This window comes from Aspergillus bombycis (assembly GCF_001792695.1).
Source record: "Aspergillus bombycis strain NRRL26010 chromosome Unknown contig00005, whole genome shotgun sequence".
Classification (NCBI taxonomy): Eukaryota; Fungi; Ascomycota; class Eurotiomycetes; order Eurotiales; family Aspergillaceae; genus Aspergillus; species Aspergillus bombycis.
This window is the reverse complement of record NW_019170007.1, coordinates 525,656-541,824: the sequence shown is the minus strand read 5'-3', so window position 1 is coordinate 541,824 and position 16,169 is coordinate 525,656. Positions and strand designations below refer to the sequence as shown.

At 50.2% G+C, this 16,169-nt stretch overlaps 6 protein-coding genes across 6 annotated transcripts; 3 read left to right on the top strand and 3 right to left on the bottom strand.

Moving 5' to 3' along the window:
• Positions 1-865: 865 nt before the first annotated feature.
• Positions 866-2,522, bottom strand: ABOM_001411 (transcription initiation factor IIA large subunit; the record flags this gene model as incomplete). Its single annotated transcript, XM_022528541.1, has 3 exons — positions 866-905; positions 960-2,035; positions 2,421-2,522. Coding segments are annotated over 3 exons (1,218 nt in total), but the record flags the coding sequence as incomplete, so codon positions are not given.
• Positions 2,523-3,453: 931 nt separating this feature from the next.
• ABOM_001410 (WD40 repeat domain-containing protein) lies at positions 3,454-5,325 on the bottom strand (the record flags this gene model as incomplete). The annotated part of the gene is made up of 1 exon (XM_022528540.1): positions 3,454-5,325. One exon carries the CDS (start codon positions 5,323-5,325, stop codon positions 3,454-3,456), a length of 1,872 nt encoding a protein of 623 aa, XP_022393722.1.
• A 696-nt stretch (positions 5,326-6,021) lies between these two features.
• Positions 6,022-8,296, top strand: ABOM_001409 (Kelch motif domain protein; the record flags this gene model as incomplete). Its single annotated transcript, XM_022528539.1, has 3 exons — positions 6,022-6,235; positions 6,306-6,392; positions 6,468-8,296. 3 exons carry the CDS (start codon positions 6,022-6,024, stop codon positions 8,294-8,296), a joined length of 2,130 nt encoding a protein of 709 aa, XP_022393763.1.
• A 416-nt stretch (positions 8,297-8,712) lies between these two features.
• ABOM_001408 (beta-glucosidase 1B) lies at positions 8,713-10,503 on the top strand (the record flags this gene model as incomplete). Its single annotated transcript, XM_022528538.1, has 6 exons — positions 8,713-8,718; positions 8,771-8,850; positions 8,929-9,120; positions 9,177-9,649; positions 9,704-10,289; positions 10,365-10,503. The coding sequence occupies 6 exons, from the start codon at positions 8,713-8,715 to the stop codon at positions 10,501-10,503; spliced, it is 1,476 nt and encodes a 491-aa protein (XP_022393719.1).
• An 875-nt stretch (positions 10,504-11,378) lies between these two features.
• ABOM_001407 (putative MFS allantoate transporter) lies at positions 11,379-13,251 on the bottom strand (the record flags this gene model as incomplete). The annotated part of the gene is made up of 5 exons (XM_022528537.1): positions 11,379-12,409; positions 12,465-12,630; positions 12,686-12,804; positions 12,865-12,895; positions 12,961-13,251. Coding segments are annotated over 5 exons (1,638 nt in total), but the record flags the coding sequence as incomplete, so codon positions are not given.
• Positions 13,252-13,976: 725 nt separating this feature from the next.
• On the top strand, positions 13,977-16,065 carry ABOM_001406 (amidase family protein; the record flags this gene model as incomplete). The annotated part of the gene is made up of 2 exons (XM_022528536.1): positions 13,977-13,985; positions 14,038-16,065. 2 exons carry the CDS (start codon positions 13,977-13,979, stop codon positions 16,063-16,065), a joined length of 2,037 nt encoding a protein of 678 aa, XP_022393715.1.
• Between the last annotated feature and the right edge of the window lie 104 nt (positions 16,066-16,169).

The window sequence follows — 16,169 nt, the reverse complement described above, 5'->3', positions numbered from 1 at the left end:
TTGGTTGCTCCGTCACACTTGTTAAATGATAAACTATACTCCCTTCACCATTTTACGTTCGAAAAACAGCATTAATACGTATACATGTTGCTCGTATCGTGAACGACAACCCGATGGCTTGTTTGACACTATAGAGCTCACCGTAGTACACGAATAGCTAGTCCCTGTACTTGAATCCAAGGCAAAGGGCCAGCAACTTTCCAGGTGAGATTGGGCTCAATTCCTGGCTGTTTTGATGGCCAGCATCCCCCTACTGGGTCTTGGCTGGGGTGGCTTGCAGAAAACATAGGTCTTTATTTGAGTACGAATATGATACCGTCACGAAATTAACTATGTATTCACATATCGAGGTGTATGTACCGAGACCTGGATTTTACGCTTCAGGAGGATCGACATCGTTGCCTACTTGTTCCATGCAAGGTTTAATAGCGAGGTAAGGACATGTATTCTGTAGCTCAGCTGACCTGGTCACGATGTAGAGACAACAAAGCAAAAATCCCATTTGAAAGTAGAATTATTCTAGTACACCAAAGAAAAGAAATAGCCATCCCCTGCATAAAAGCGCCATGTGCATCCAAACTAAGGGTAACATGAAGAAGATTAAAGTCTCGTGCCGCAAACATCCTGATGTACTTCATGAAACAAAAATCATTGAGAGTTATTTCCGCTTGCACCGACTACCCTTGGGAGTCATCGTGTGTCCGTACTGTGATTTGCCTTGGTTGAAAATGGTAGACAAATAGGAGAAGGTTTTTACAGATTGGGAAGATGAATGAACATGGCTAAGACAAATGAAAAGGCAAAAAAAAGGGGTGAAACGGACTTCAAGGTCGTGTGGCTATAGGGGGACTGAAACACTGCGTCCCTACCACTCGAACTCGCCCTGACCTTTGTGGAAGACATATCTATTGAAGTCAGCAATCTTGTCACAGTACTTTGGGTGCTTCTATGGAACCTACTCTTTACCACCAGTCGTCAGAATACCGTCCTTCAAAGTACACTTCCACTTGTTCTTCACCCTTTGAACCTTATCATACGTGCAGAGCATCACTTGGCCGACGGCATCTTCTGCTTCATGGTCATCAGCAACGAGGTCGTCCGGATCATCAAGGTCAGAGTTGATGGCATCTTCATCGTCTTCATCCCTCTCATCATCGCCTCCTGGGCCGTCATATTGAGCTCGGACTACTTTAGAAGAAGACGATGCCGAGGTACTTGGGTCGGAAGGGATCGCGGCGTCTGTCGCAAGTTCACAGGTAGGTGCTCTTGACGAGTCCTGGCGCTCCTCCAATGGCAGCAGAAGGCCTCCTCCCTCGAGCTGAAGCATGCGCTGTTTCAGATGTTCACGGAGAATCCTGTCGCCTTCCCCGTTCTGACGTTCAGCAGCCTCACGCCTTCGTGCGACCTCTACTTTCCATGCTGACAGTGCATCGTCGCTGGCACCGTCTGTCTGTGTGTTATTCATGGGGGGTTGAGAAACAGGAGGGTAACCTGGTTCCTGCTTGATATGTGGCGCCTGTCCATTGGGTACATGCGGTAAATTCTGAGGACGGGCCTGCCCTGGCATTGCCATGGCAGCCTGCGACTGGGCTTGCAATTGACTGACCGAGTTGGCAGCGGCCGCGCCGTATCTCTGGTGTAGCATGTTGGCAGCACGTTCTCGCGCTGACTGAGCATTTGGAGTATTCGTAGGCATCATGTTACTCATAGGGGGCAAGCTGGTTTGGCCGTTCATGCCAGGCTCCGTCTTAATGTGTGGTGCTTGGCCCATGGCATTTGGTGCTGCCCCGACCGGTGTGGGGACTTGTAACGGAGGCGCGGTGCCAGGCATCGGCTGCGGCATCGACTGCGGAGGGGGAACATGTTGTTGAGGGGCTTGAGGAGAAGGAGCGGGTCGAGGAGCATTAGAGGGTACGGTCGCACTGGGAGGGAGGATTTGATTCTGGTTCTGAGGCTGAGGAGGGGCTGGTTGTGGTGGTGGGGGATCCCAAGGGAAATGAGCGACACCCAGGGACGACAGTTTTTTCTGCCAGCTCTGTGCAGGTAGAATTTAGTTAGATTGTGGAACAGCGCAGAGAAAGGTTATGAGATGAGGAGAGTAAGAATCCAAGTAGAAATAAATCAATGTGATATGTGGCCAAGGTTGACAAAGGGTAAGCCCGAACTATAGATCATCAAATGAATGAGAGGGACGATGAGGAGGCTTGGCAGCCTTAGGCTCCCGCGGGTAAAAGGGGAGGAGTATAAAGGGACCTCAAAAGGCTGGCGCTCCCCCAGAGGCTTTGCCGCCTCCCGCAACTTTCGGACCCCGCGTTTGGCCGAGGGCCATCAACGCCAACATCAGCTCCCCCTTCGTTGGCATTTTTACCAGGAAACCCATCAAAGAAACATCTCCAATATCAAATTTCTGTCGAACTCACCTTCCGCAAATCTAGCAATGTCTGCTGGTCCACTCCACTTTCCTCAAAATCCACCTGAGAACCATCGCAGACTTCTTGGATGACACGATCGAACACCGTGCCCTATGAATCATCTGGTATAAGCCAATATTCTTTACAGAGACAGACCCTCACTGGAGATAGCTAGCCAACGAAAAGAGAAAATATCTGCTAATCCTTCCTAGGTCTCGCAGCTCAGGCAAGGTAGGGAGGGCTCTGTCAGATAGCACTCACCACCTGCTGGTTGGACATGGTCGCTGGGACAGAACTTCGTAGACAAGCCTTTGTCAAATCAGGTAAATCACCACGGTCTATTCGTTGTCGACAAAAGGCAAATGTGCGAGCCTATCACGTCCAGCGGGTAAGGTGGATGTGTTGTCGTTGGCTTATCCCAGGGCAGGTGTTCCGTCGCAGCGGTCGGTTGCCACGGACTAATGCGACGGTAACCTCCAACAATCAAGTTCGGACCTGTTTCGGTGGCTCAGGACTTGACCGGCAATCGTATGCGACCGGGCTATGTGATACGTGAGATCTATCGTCAAACTGCCCAGGAAAACGAAGGTTGTTGGCAAGGAGCGCAGGGACAGGCGTGCCTGAGAGGGAATTGAATGAGGTGAAAGTCGTAGTCTTCGGGCGAAATCCGTCCTTGTCCTGCTTAGTCACCACCCGCACCCTCACTAAGTTAGCGCCATCGGCCCCCTTCGAGCTTATCTTAAATAGTCACGATTTTGACATTAATTGTAGGGAGTAGTGAAGTAGACTGTCCCCGATCAATTGACCGTCTTACAATCAAGCTATCTATCGTCCAATGTCCAGCGGTATTAAGATAGTTTGTCATCAATTCTAATAATGTGCTATACAAGAATCTTAACCCAAATATACCGTCTCGCCTAAATACAGTGCTCCAGCTAAGTAACGCCAACCAAGTGTGATCCAATTCCCAGTGATATACCCAGAATCCACGCAGCACCCAATGAAAACCGAAACAAATGTACAAGAAAACAACGCAGCGAAATTAGCGGATAGTCATGGATTTAGTCATTTGAGCCTTGCTTCCCACTCCACCCTCACGAGAAGCCGATGCACTACTTCCTGGCTTGCGTTCAAAGACCTTCCAGAATTTCAAGCTCTCATCCGCTGCCGCGGTGGCCAGAAGCTGACCGTCGGGACTCAGACAGCTGTGCAGAACACGAGTCTCGTGCGCCGGGATCTCAATGTTGCGGACCAGAGTGGGGTAACTCCAGATGCTCAGAGAGTTATCGGGAAAACCACTGGAGCTAACAATCTCCCGGTAGTGATTGCTCCATCGCAGGCTGGTGACCTGGGAACCGGTATCGATGCTGTTGGTACGCGCACCCGTCGTGGTGTTCCAGAAATGAATATGGCGATCGTATGATCCACCACCAGTGGCAAGCAAGTTCAGTTGCCAGGGACACCAGCTGAGAGCTTTAACGGCAGCACGGTGGTTGGTCTTGGTGAACTTGGGTGCACTGAGAGACCGAGCATCCCAGATGTTCACCAAGTTGTCATTGCCGCCGGTAGCCAGCTGAGCACCATCGGGCCTCCACTCGAGGCCACAGACTTCGGAGGTGTGAGATACAAGCTCGGCTACCTTGTGCTGAGCAATGCGGACATCGTGGTTGAACACAAGACCACTACGAGCACCGGTAGACAAGGTGTGCTTAGACCAGCCCATGACACCAACACGAGAGTCATGGCCAAACATACTTCGCAGCTTAGTACCCTCTTCGACATCCCAGATCTGAACCTCGCCGGTGCCCAAGCCCACACCAACATAGGCTCCATCGCCGCTCCACTTGACACTGCTAATATACGTATCTGGAGACGTCTCCAGTAGGCAGCTAACGGTCCCTGTATCTGCCGACCACACGTAAACATTACGCTCAAGGCCGATGGCAACTTGATTGCCAGAACTCCAATCCAGGAGGTTAAGATAGTAGTCATCCAGAAGTCCAGGTGCATCCAAAACACGCTCGGGGGCAGTTTGAACCCTTCTGCGGAACTGTGCCGACTTAGACTTAGCAGGCCTAAGAGGACGATTGTACTGGGCACGCAAATCAATGGGTTTGGACGATTCCGGAGGCGGGGGCTTGAACGCAAGAATTCGAGTGTTCAGATTTACACCGCAAGCATCAGCCAATGACGATTCGTAGGCTACAGCATCTGGTGCGGGTCTGGTATACGAAGAAGAAGATGACGTTGAGGAAGTCTCGCTATCCTCGAGGCCGAGGTTCTCAAGAGCTGCGGTGATATCGTCTTCCGTTCCTCGACCACCAATGTCAAAGGCGCTCGCGGCACTCGCAAGAACGGTAGAGCCCTCATTGCCACTAGTCTTGGATCGTTGGCTCTCCTCGGGCTTTGCAGTTCCAGCAGTTGCCAGTCCCTCACTGGCGGTCCGGTTGGGAATGAATCTGTCACCAGCATTGTGTGCAATGCGAACGGTGGTCTTCCCAGATCTTGTCGTACGTGTCGGGACCTCTTTCCGTACTCGCTCCTTGGACGTTGGAGATTGTGATGACGAGGGACCAGTACCTGCCAAAGCCCACTCCGAGACACCCATTTCTAGGTGCTTAGGTGACTTACGAATCCGGGCAATGTTAGACTTTGGGGATTCGCGGTAGTTCCGGGTTGCCCTAGACATAGACTTGGCAAAGTAAGAGGACAAATTACCCCCGTAGACAGACTTTCCATGGTCCTTGGCGCCTTCCTGCTGACGAGGAGGAGTGAATGGTGAAGAGTGGTTCGATGTCATGCTTCCCGCTCGCATACGGGGAGAAGGTGTGAGGGGCATGCGACCTCCAGCGGTCTTTGAAGAGAAGATTCCATGGTGGGTTTTGACCGGAGTCGACACTGTGGGAGTAGCCATACTCGAATAGGATTATTCCACCGGGGCACAGTGGAGGTAATGCTGAAGAAGTAAGGTCAAGGCAATACGGTCATCCAATGACCTTCAGCCGGGATTATGGCTTAAGATGTACAGTAAAGTACTGAAAAAACAGCAAGTATAAGCAATATACTATGCAAGAACTATGAGATAGCAAGGAAACTGAAGAAGATGGGAGGAGAAGAAGGAATCTGGATTGGAAGACTTGAGGGATAGGGGAATAAATAGAGGGTATAGTTCTTTTCTCCCATGGCAACGGTTACCTGAGGTACGGGTGCGCTAAGCCTATCTCGGCTAGTCCCGTCTGCCATGCGGCTCTCGTGACGATCGTCTTGGCAGTTTTCACTTTTTTCCAGCTTTTTCTTTTTTGGATTTTTTAGTTGCAGTCTCTCATCCCCGATGTCAAAGCCTCTTTGTACGCCTTGGCATTATCTCGTATAACATGTAAAGAAAAGTCTCATTATTTGCATTCAAACACCACCAAGAACTCCATTACACGCTCTTTCCCACGTCTGTGGAGCGGTGCCACAACTCTCTCCTTTCTGGGTGGCTCTGATGGCGCGGCAACCGCTCTCCACTACTACTCGGAATAGTAACGCTTCCTTTGCATCCGCGGCGTTCACGCAGTCCCACGGAGACCCACAATCCTGGACCGGGGCGCCGAGAGTCTCATTTCCGATGACTTCCCTGTCCTCTGATCATCAGACACCGCACCACACATTCCTCATGCCCCCTAGTGTAGCCGGCGGTCGCCGCGGTAGCACGGACTATCGCCCGAGCATAAAAAAGGCCCAGGGTCATATCCCAGCATGTCTGGTCAATGCGTCTGTGACGTATTGCAACAACGATCAGATTTACGCCTTTGGCGGGTTCGATCAGTATACCGATGAAGGTTCATAAGCGACCCTATTATCTGGCATGTACAAATTTTGCATCTTGTGCTAATGATGGGAATGTAACAGTTTACAACCACGTTCTGAGGTTGAACCTGAAAGATCTCCGCTGGGAACTTGTAGACAACTATGGCGATATTCCAGGAGTTCGCATGGGTATTTAAACCCGACCACATCGGCGTTCAACTATTTCTGGAGATCTGAACTAACCGAACCGTGCTAAATGACTAGGGCATACTGCCACTCTCTATCAAGGGACCAAACTGATTGTCTTCGGTGGAGAGAATGAGCATCGCGAATATCTTTCCGATGTGGTCATCCTCGATATCACCACCTCTACTTGGACTCAACCTGAAATCCGTGGACCAATACCGCGAGGAAGGGCTCGCCACGCGGCCGTCATTTACGATGACAAACTTTTTGTCTTAGGAGGTGTAACTGGAGATAACAAAATCCTTGATGACTTGTCTTACCTGGACCTGAAAACATGGACATGGTCTCGGACCTGGAGATTTACAGCCCGCTTCGACCATACTGCCTGGGTTTGGGGCGGTCGCCTGTGGACTTTTGGAGGCCTTGACCCGGGTATGGAACGTACGACGGATATCTGGTGGCTTGATCTCAAAGACATCCAATCTCTTGGAATGACAACATCGCAAGGTACCGTAGACACCCCCGCGACAATCGGCAGGAGTACTCATAGCCCAGAAACAATGTTCAATAGTCCAGCACAACAGCTCTCAGGACGGTCGGGTAGCTACGCAGCAAACTCGGGGAGTGTGCAAGTTCGCAATTCGAATCGACGGAAACCGATCGCTCCGGGTGCCATCTCGTGCCTTCAGTTCAAGTCTGGCCCTCACGTACCTGCGCTATTCTCTGGGACCCACTTCCAAGCCTATGCGTCTGGTGTTCTGCTCGACTTGATAACTCCGTCGGAGACAGTGCGTATTTTTGACTGTAATCTGTCGTCATTGGAGCTCGACTCGCTACGCTGGCAAAGATTGGCCGATGGACAGGAAATATTTAAATCGGGTTATAGATGGCATTACTGCACAGTCGATGCGAGTGGCACTAAGGCGTGGCTGTTAGGCAGTAGTTCGGATACCGGCGCCACTCCTGGAACCGCTGATGAGAACCACATGAGCGAAGTTCTCTGTATTGATCTGGAAAGGTACGGTTTACTTGGCAATGATATGACGGCCACCTCGCCAGACCAAGGCAGGGCACTGCTCTCGGGACGCTCGGGGACATCTCCCTTATCTGGACTTGGTGCGGACCTGTCGGCTGTCTTTGATCAAGCGCCTGAGTCCGGTAGTGGTGCCGACTTTACTATCACAGCCAACCCAGACGATCAGGTAGACGGTGACGAGCTTGCAGAAGACGCTTCTTCCCAAGCCCAGTCAGCATTTATACCTCCTAACGCGGCCACCTCCCCACCCATCCATGTGCATCGGATTATTTTACAGCTAAGATGGCCCCATTTCAAACGGCTGTATTCTGCTCAGATGGTCGAATATCATTCGAAGAGGATGCATATTCCCGAGCCTTACTCTGTCGTTCGTGCATTCATCTATTACCTGTACACTGATAGCATCTCAGGTCACCCAGAATACTGTTCTGACATTGTCGATGTGGCTGGTATGCTCGTGATGGCCAATCTGTACGACATGCCTAAGCTACGAGTGTTATGTGTTAACCGGTTGAGCCGCGAACTGGACGTAGAGAATGCAGCCATCATCTGGGAGCGAGCCGGCCGAACGAATGAAGAATGGCTGATGCGCCGTGCAGCCCAGTTTTGTCTCAGCAACTGGGGCCGAGTAGTACGCACCGACGGCTTCAAGTCTCTGAGTCGGCAGAGTTTGATTGAACTATGTGAGGTGGTTGACATGGAAGGCCGCGTTGTTGCAGGGCCTGAGCTGGAGATAGTTGGAGCGCTTTCCGCGGATGGGTTTGGCTCCGGCAGAGATCCTAAGCGGTCCCAGCTGGCTCTCGGTGGCACCATGGCAGACGATGTCGATGACCTCGATGGCGACGAAATGGAAGGGATGGAAATGTCGTGATACAATCGGTCCACCGCTGCTTTGAGCTCCATGTCGGTGCTTGCGAAATAGCGGTTCCGAGGATTTTCCCTCGACGAACCTCCATGACATGATATAGGTAATGAGGTATGGATTACGATCAGCGAGGAGTTTCGAGACAGGGTTGCCCTTGCATTTGGTGTCTAGTATTATTGCATGATTTAACCAAGGTGCTTTTGTTTGTTTTTAGTAGATGCAAATGAGAGGAGTTACTATTGTAGGTTCGACTATACCTATTCCAGGTCTTCGGGATACGGTCCGTGGAGCCGCCTCTGTTTTTAGCCCAGAAACAAGATGATATTTATCCGGAACTTATGTACTTAACTATTTTCAACATCCCCGCTTTCCCCTCCTAGTCTGGCTGGCCAACATATTTAAACATCCGTCAGTCTCTACAAATGTTCGTTGGAACACTTTAAGGAGCGAGATCCTGGGTACCCAACCACCTAATACAAGCATCAAGCAACTATCAATATGGGCTCCGCTTCAACGTCGACGCTTCCCCCCGACTTCCTATGGGGATTCGCAACAGCGAGGTGACTTGATTCTGTCCCCCTGCAGTCATGGAGAGGTGATTTGACGTTGACTAATACTTGCTGTTTAATTTTGGATAGTTACCAGATTGAAGGAGCCGTAGATGAGGACGGACGAGGTCCATCCATCTGGGATACATTCTGCAAGATCCCTGGCAAAATCGCCGGAGGAGCCAACGGCGATGTGGCTTGCGACTCGTACCATCGCACACACGAGGATATCGCCTTGCTCAAGGCTTGCGGTGCCAAGGCATACCGCTTCTCACTCTCTTGGTAAAAGTGTTCCAATCTCTATGTATGCTCCTCATCCGCTTATGGTTTTATCTTAGGTCCCGCATTATTCCACTCGGTGGCCGAAACGACCCCATCAATGAGAAAGGCTTGCAATATTATGTAACACTCGTCGACGACCTGCATGCTGCTGGTATCACTCCTCTCGTTACTTTATTTCACTGGGATCTTCCCGATGAGCTCGACAAACGCTACGGCGGTCTCCTCAACAAGGAAGAGTTCGTCGCAGACTTTGCCCACTACGCTCGCATAGTTTTCAAGACGTTCGGCTCGAAAGTTAAGCATTGGATCACGTTCAACGAGCCATGGTGTAGCAGTGTCCTTGGATATAACGTTGGTCAGTTTGCTCCAGGAAGAACAAGTAACCGGGCCAAGAGCCCCGTTGGTGATAGTTCGCGGGAGTGTTGGATCGTGGGCCACAGTCTTCTTGTAGCCCATGGGGCAGCAGTGAAGATCTACCGAGATGAGTTCAAGGCCAGCGATGGCGGGGAGATTGGCATCACGCTTAACGGTCAGTGATTATTCATCCATGCACCTGTACCAAGACACCTGACTGTTCTTCTAGGCGATTGGGCCGAACCTTGGGACCCCGAGAACCCGGCAGACGTTGAAGCTTGTGATAGGAAGATCGAGTTCGCAATTTCCTGGTTCGCAGACCCCATCTATCACGGGAAGTATCCGGACAGCATGGTGAAACAGTTGGGTGACCGACTGCCGAAGTGGACACCAGAGGACATTGCGCTCGTCCACGGTAGTAACGATTTCTATGGCATGAACCATTACTGCGCCAACTTCATCAGAGCCAAGACCGGCGAAGCAGATCCCAATGACACCGCAGGCAACCTGGAGATCCTGTTGCAAAATAAGAAGGGTGAATGGGTCGGGCCCGAGACGCAGTCTCCCTGGCTGCGACCCTCCGCGATTGGGTTCCGGAAGCTGTTGAAATGGCTCAGTGAGCGATACAATCACCCCAAGATCTACGTGACAGAGAACGGCACCAGTCTGAAGGGGGAAAATGACTTGCCACTGGAACAGCTACTCCAGGACGACTTCCGGACGCAGTATTTCCGGGATTACATTGGCGCTATGGCGGATGCCTACACCCTAGACGGAGTCAATGTCAGGGCCTACATGGCATGGAGTTTGATGGAGTAAGTCCTTTCACTTGAGCAAGCCAGCGCAATAGATGTCTCTCAAGTCTAGCTAATAGATAACAATGATTGCAGTAACTTCGAATGGGCCGAGGGCTATGAGACACGATTCGGAGTGACTTACGTCGACTACGAGAACAACCAGAAGAGAATCCCCAAACAAAGCGCCAGAGCAATTGGGGAAATCTTCGACGAACACATTGAGAAAGCTTAGTATGTAGGTTCATGGTTGAAACTATATAGAAATGCACATGATGTCACTGCTCCCCTATAGACACCTGCAATCCATGTACCCTCCTACTTCAGATGATATATAGAAATACAAGTAGTAATACACACCTAGAGAAGTTTAATCGAAACCTCACCCACAAAAACCCTTAGACCTTAGCCCCACATCCCCGCAACAGAATATATTAAGCCAAGAAGACATTGCTTCACACTCCGTGTCAAATACAGTTAGTTGACGCTCCCCGCCCAATCCCCGCTGCCCATGATTAAATCTATCCCCCCACACGCCAATCCTCTTCCATTAAACCCCAGACTTCTACCATAGCAACAGGCTATATCCCCAGGAAAGAGAATAGAATACCCGAGCGTAGACTATCCCGATCGAATTATCCAAGCAAAGCCCTGTCTAATTAAGCATTATCATTTCTGCTCAGTGGCCACTGCGCCAAACTGGGCAGTGAGAAACTGGGGCCGATGGTCCGAAGTTCTAATTTCTATTGCTATTACAGTATAGTTGAGGTTCGGTCCTTCTTCTAGAACAGAATACTATTCATGTATGTATGAGGTTTGGCTGTATTGCGCGAAGACAGTTTGAATGGGCGAGTTGTTCGCATGTTGCTTTTCTATGTGGTGGTGGTGGTTCACTATGATTGTGAGATTTAGGATAGATATGGTTTTTGTTTTATATTGTTATACGGTAGGATGCACAATGGGTGATTGATTCACAAGGACATAAGATGATATCTTGGTGTGCTGCAGTTTACCTAGCATCAACGGGAATGAAGATTGATTTTGAGAATGGTCGAGAAACTCATCACGGCATTATAACCCACTATATACCCTGCTATTCAATATCCACAATCAGAGCGCATATCTAAAGTGCTTAGACTCCATGTCTGTCATATCCTTAAAGCCATCGAGAACAGCAGCCTCCTCACGACGTTCTGCGGTTTCGTCTGGTGACGTACTGCGATCTCTCCGCATATTTTCCCACTTCATGGCCATATACCCGACAGCACATAGAACGATTATCCCCGCGTAGCACACAAGAAGACCTGTCAATGCCGAGTAATACCGTGGAGCTTCGCGAGAAAAGAAGATGTTGGCCCCCGCAACGTTTCCGCTGGCATATACCGTGAACCAGAGCCCGTTGGCGAAGGAGCGTTTCGTATGACCAGCCACATTAGTAGAAAGGAGATTCCAGGATATGATGACGGGAGCACCAATGATGTATTGAAGCCATGTGCAGCCTACCAACGTCCAGCGATGATTAAGGTCCGTGAAACGAATGCCGAGTAGGCCACCGAATGGAATCAAGCACACGACAGCCAACACTATACAGCGCGAGTCCCGCACGTATGTCGATACTAAGCCGCAAATAGGCACTATCACGGCTTCGATAGCTCCAGTTGGCAGCTGCAGGAGCGTTGCATAAATACCACTGAAGCCATATCCTTTAATCAAAGACGATGAGAAGTTGGATACACCACCATTGATAACGCCGCAGGCGATGCCAATGCCGACACAGCAGAGCACTTTGACATCGTAAAAGATCTCCAAAGCTTGGCGCAGCTTGATTTCCTTGGTCTTGACGCCGATCATATTCTCCGAAACTCTGTGAACTGCCACAACGCGCTGTCTGTGGGACAGGAATTTCGCTGTACTCGGCGAGTCGGGCATGATCCAGAGGAAGAAGCATCCAGTAACAAAATTGAGTAAGCCAATCGTTAAGAAGATTAGCTGCCAGCTCCGCAGGCTAGTATTGTGGGAATGGCCTAGACCAAATCCCAAGAGAGCGCCGACCATCGTTGCCATTCCATTCCCAGATAACCATATAGCCATCCGGAGAGGCTGCTCGGCGCGTTTGTAGAACATCGAGGTGAAGTTCATCACTACTTCTCATTAGACACTTGCATCTTTGACAATTCCTAGTCGGTATATCCTTACTGCACGGGCTGACACAAGCCTCCGCCATACCCAGCAGAAATCTGAGAACCAATATCCCCGCGTAGTTTTTAGCTCCAATATGTGCGATAACAAGACCGGCCCATATAATTATAACCGTTCCCATATACTTCGCCAGTGGCAAACGTTGGATCATCAGATTGGATGGCTAAATCAGGTTCGTTAGCCTTTGACCCTAAAAGCCCATCACTCATCGCACGCACAATAGCCCAAAAAAGATATCCGAAGTTGAATATTGCTGCCACCCACGAGTATCTTTGGCCCTCCAGACCGAGGTCTGGGATGAATGAATAAGCGGAGGCATAATTTAGTGACAATTTGTCTACTCGGTACAACTTGGTTAGCTTGGCACCAGCAAATTAAGATATGACAATATACTCACCTAAATATTGGATAACATATGTCACATATAACTAGATGGGAAGCTCGTCAGTAAATTGAGAAGGCATCAAGTGATATCTTAGGTGAACAAGTTTACCATGGGTAAAATTCGCCAGTCTAGGAGCTTGCGCACTTCGGCGCCTTCGCGTTCGAGCTCTTCAGGCGATAGTTGGCCGACTTCAGCATAGAGGTCTGCGCCGATGTCGCGGATCTCACCCGGCATAACGTCGCCATGTTTCTCAACACTGGCGGAGCTCCGCACGTCAGCTTTCGTGTCATTGGTGGTGTCAATCATCGGGGCAAGGATGAGTAAAGCAGTCGATGTCGAGGAATAGCACACTGATGTCGTCGTCGAGTTTTTCTTCCATACCTGGGGGGTTTCTTCGGGCTGATTTATATCTAAAAATCAATTGGGCCCAGAGAACTGCAGCTGATAAAGAACACGCATGTTATCACTTGGCACTGATCTCAAACTGGTTTATCGAAGGGTTGACCGTATATCCCCGCATGGGGCTTGATGCATGGTTGCAAACCAGACCCACCGCCTGGAAAGAAGCAAGCCAATTGATACGGGCCGTTTGCTGAGAGACAGCCAGAGATAGCCTGGTGATCTCGGCTGTGAGGACTTTCCTGTTAAGGGCTGTGAAGCTTTGCGCTTTCAATGTTTAGCTCCTGCATGTATCCTTTACCCTAGAACTTCCCCGCTCGCTAGGACCACTAACCTTATCTGCAGATAAGATGCGGAGACTCAGACTGATAAGCCATAACAAGGACTTGGCACACGCACCTTTTTCCTGTCCCCACGCTATCTAAACCATAAATCTGACTAACAGAGCGGACTTTTGTCCGCTCCTCCTGTAGCCGGAGGGCGAAGCCAACTTCCGATAGAAACGGAGGGAAGAATAGGTGGAACATGTTTTGAAAATGCACACCCAGAGCGGTATGTATATAACGGCTGGAAATTCCATCAATTAGCCCCAATGACAGCAGCCTTCATGATAAACCCGCGCTCTCCAGCTCTTGTTCTGACTAATTCCGTTCATTTGCGTTGATCTTGGACATACTTTAGGTGCAACCTACCGTCCCCAAGGCTACTAAGCTTTCTTGTCTGTCATGGAGTCGGTAAGGCTCAAAGACCGATATACCAAGCTCACATTATGCTGACGAATACCAGGCTGCTGAAACGTTCAGTCTTGTTGATGCCACTATCTCAGAGCTCGAGCATGCCTTGGGTGCAGGATGGATCACAAGCGTGGATCTCGTAGCTAGATATCTCCGGCGGATCAGTGTGTATGATGCAGGTGGCCTTAACTTGAGTGCTATTCCTATTATCAACCCCACTGCTTTCGATGAGGCCGCAGCTTCTGATGCCCGTCGAGCTGCTGGTCTTCCCGTGCGGCCCCTCGAAGGCATCCCTTACCTCGTCAAGGACAGTATCAAAGTCAAAGGTATGACAGTCGCCAGCGGTTCGCCCGCGTTCGAGAACCTGGTCGCTACGGAGGATGCTGCGTGCGTCCAGGCTCTGCGGGAGTCTGGTGCGGTTCTCTTGGGAAGAACTAATATGCCCGCGATGGCATATGGCGGCATGCAGCGAGGCTCGTACGGCCGCGCGGAGAGTCCATATAACCCGGAGTACTTGACCGCAGCATATGCGTCAGGCTCTTCTAACGGATCTGCAACAGCCACCACAGCAAACTTCTGTGCGTTTAGCTTAGGCTCTGAGACTGTATCCTCAGGCAGATCACCTGCTTCTAATAATTCCATTATTGCCTATACCCCATCAAAGGGCCTGTTGCCTCTCCGTGGGGTGTGGCCTCTGTATCCGACTTGTGACGTTTTGGTACCTCATACCCGCACCATGTCGGACCTCTTCAAGGTCCTCGATATTCTTGCTGTTGTCGACAAGACACCTTCAGGGGACTTCTGGAATGAGCAAAAGGCTGTTCCCTTACCCTCAGTGGAGACAATTCGGCCTACCTTGTTTGATGAACTAAAGGATGGCTCTGCCCTTCGTGGAAAACGGATCGGTGTGCCTTCCATGTACATCGGTGGCAAGGACCCTCTCCCGGATAAAGTATGCACGAGACCTTCTGTGCTCAAGCTTTGGGAGAGAACTAAAGGTGCTTTGGAAGCATGTGGCGCTACAGTTGTGGAGGTTGACTTCCCAATGGTAACCACTTACGAAGCTAGAGCAAGTCTAGGAGAGCTAGTGAGTGTCAAAGGCCTTCCAGAAGGTTGGCACTCAGTGGAAAGATGTCAGCTCGTGGCTCACTCCTGGGATGATTTTCTAGCCGCCAACGGCCAGCCTGGACTTGATTCCCTTGCCTGTGTAAACCCTGAGGCTATCTTCCCTCTAGCACCCGGTTCTCTTCGCGGAGCCCCTGATGCCGCAAACCAGCTTAGATGGCACGAGATGGTCGAATATCCGAAGAACAAGCCCGATTCGATCTTCAAGATTCCGAACCTAGACCAGGCTATTAAAGCCTTGGAAAACGCACGAAAGGAGACATTCGAGCAATGGATGGACAACCAGGGCCTTGATGTAGTGGTCTTTCCCGCTAATGGCGATGTTGGCCGCGCAAACGCAGATGTGGATCCTGAAGCTTCTCTGTACGCTTGGAAAAATGGCGTGAAGTACTCTAACGGGAACCGGGAGATCCGTCATCTTGGTATCCCCACCGTGTCTGTCCCGATGGGCGTGATGGAGGACACAAATATGCCAATCAATTTGACATTCACGGGAAAGGCATATGATGACACTAAGCTGCTGCGTTATGCGTACGCATTTGAGGAATCCACACACTATCGCCAAGTGCCGCTTCGTGTGCCAGGGTTGGACTCTGATATTGTTCATACGACTGGATCTCAACATTCCTCTGTCCAGGGTCAGATAGAACTACCTGAAGTCATCATTACAGATCAGTCTAAGTGCATCAAGAATTCCACTGTGTATCTTGAGGTCAAAGGAAGTCTGCAACTTAGCCGTGGCGCGCAATTGAAACAGTTGGTATGCTATATCAACGGTGAAATAACTGACCCCCAACTTGATGGCAACGGATGGAGTCTGACTGCGACACATCCTGTCTCGGCTCGTGATGGCACGTGGTCCCGATGGACAAGCCCTGCTTTGGTCCAGACAATTGTTGTGATCGTGGCTCATACGAATACTGGCCAAACGGCTGGTAAAATGCTATTACTATGATTTATCGTGTTCCCAACCTGTATATACCAAATAAAATATGTACATCATGCAGTCTACCTGGTTCACTATCTCATCAATTCTTTAAAGAGAGTATCCAAGGCAGT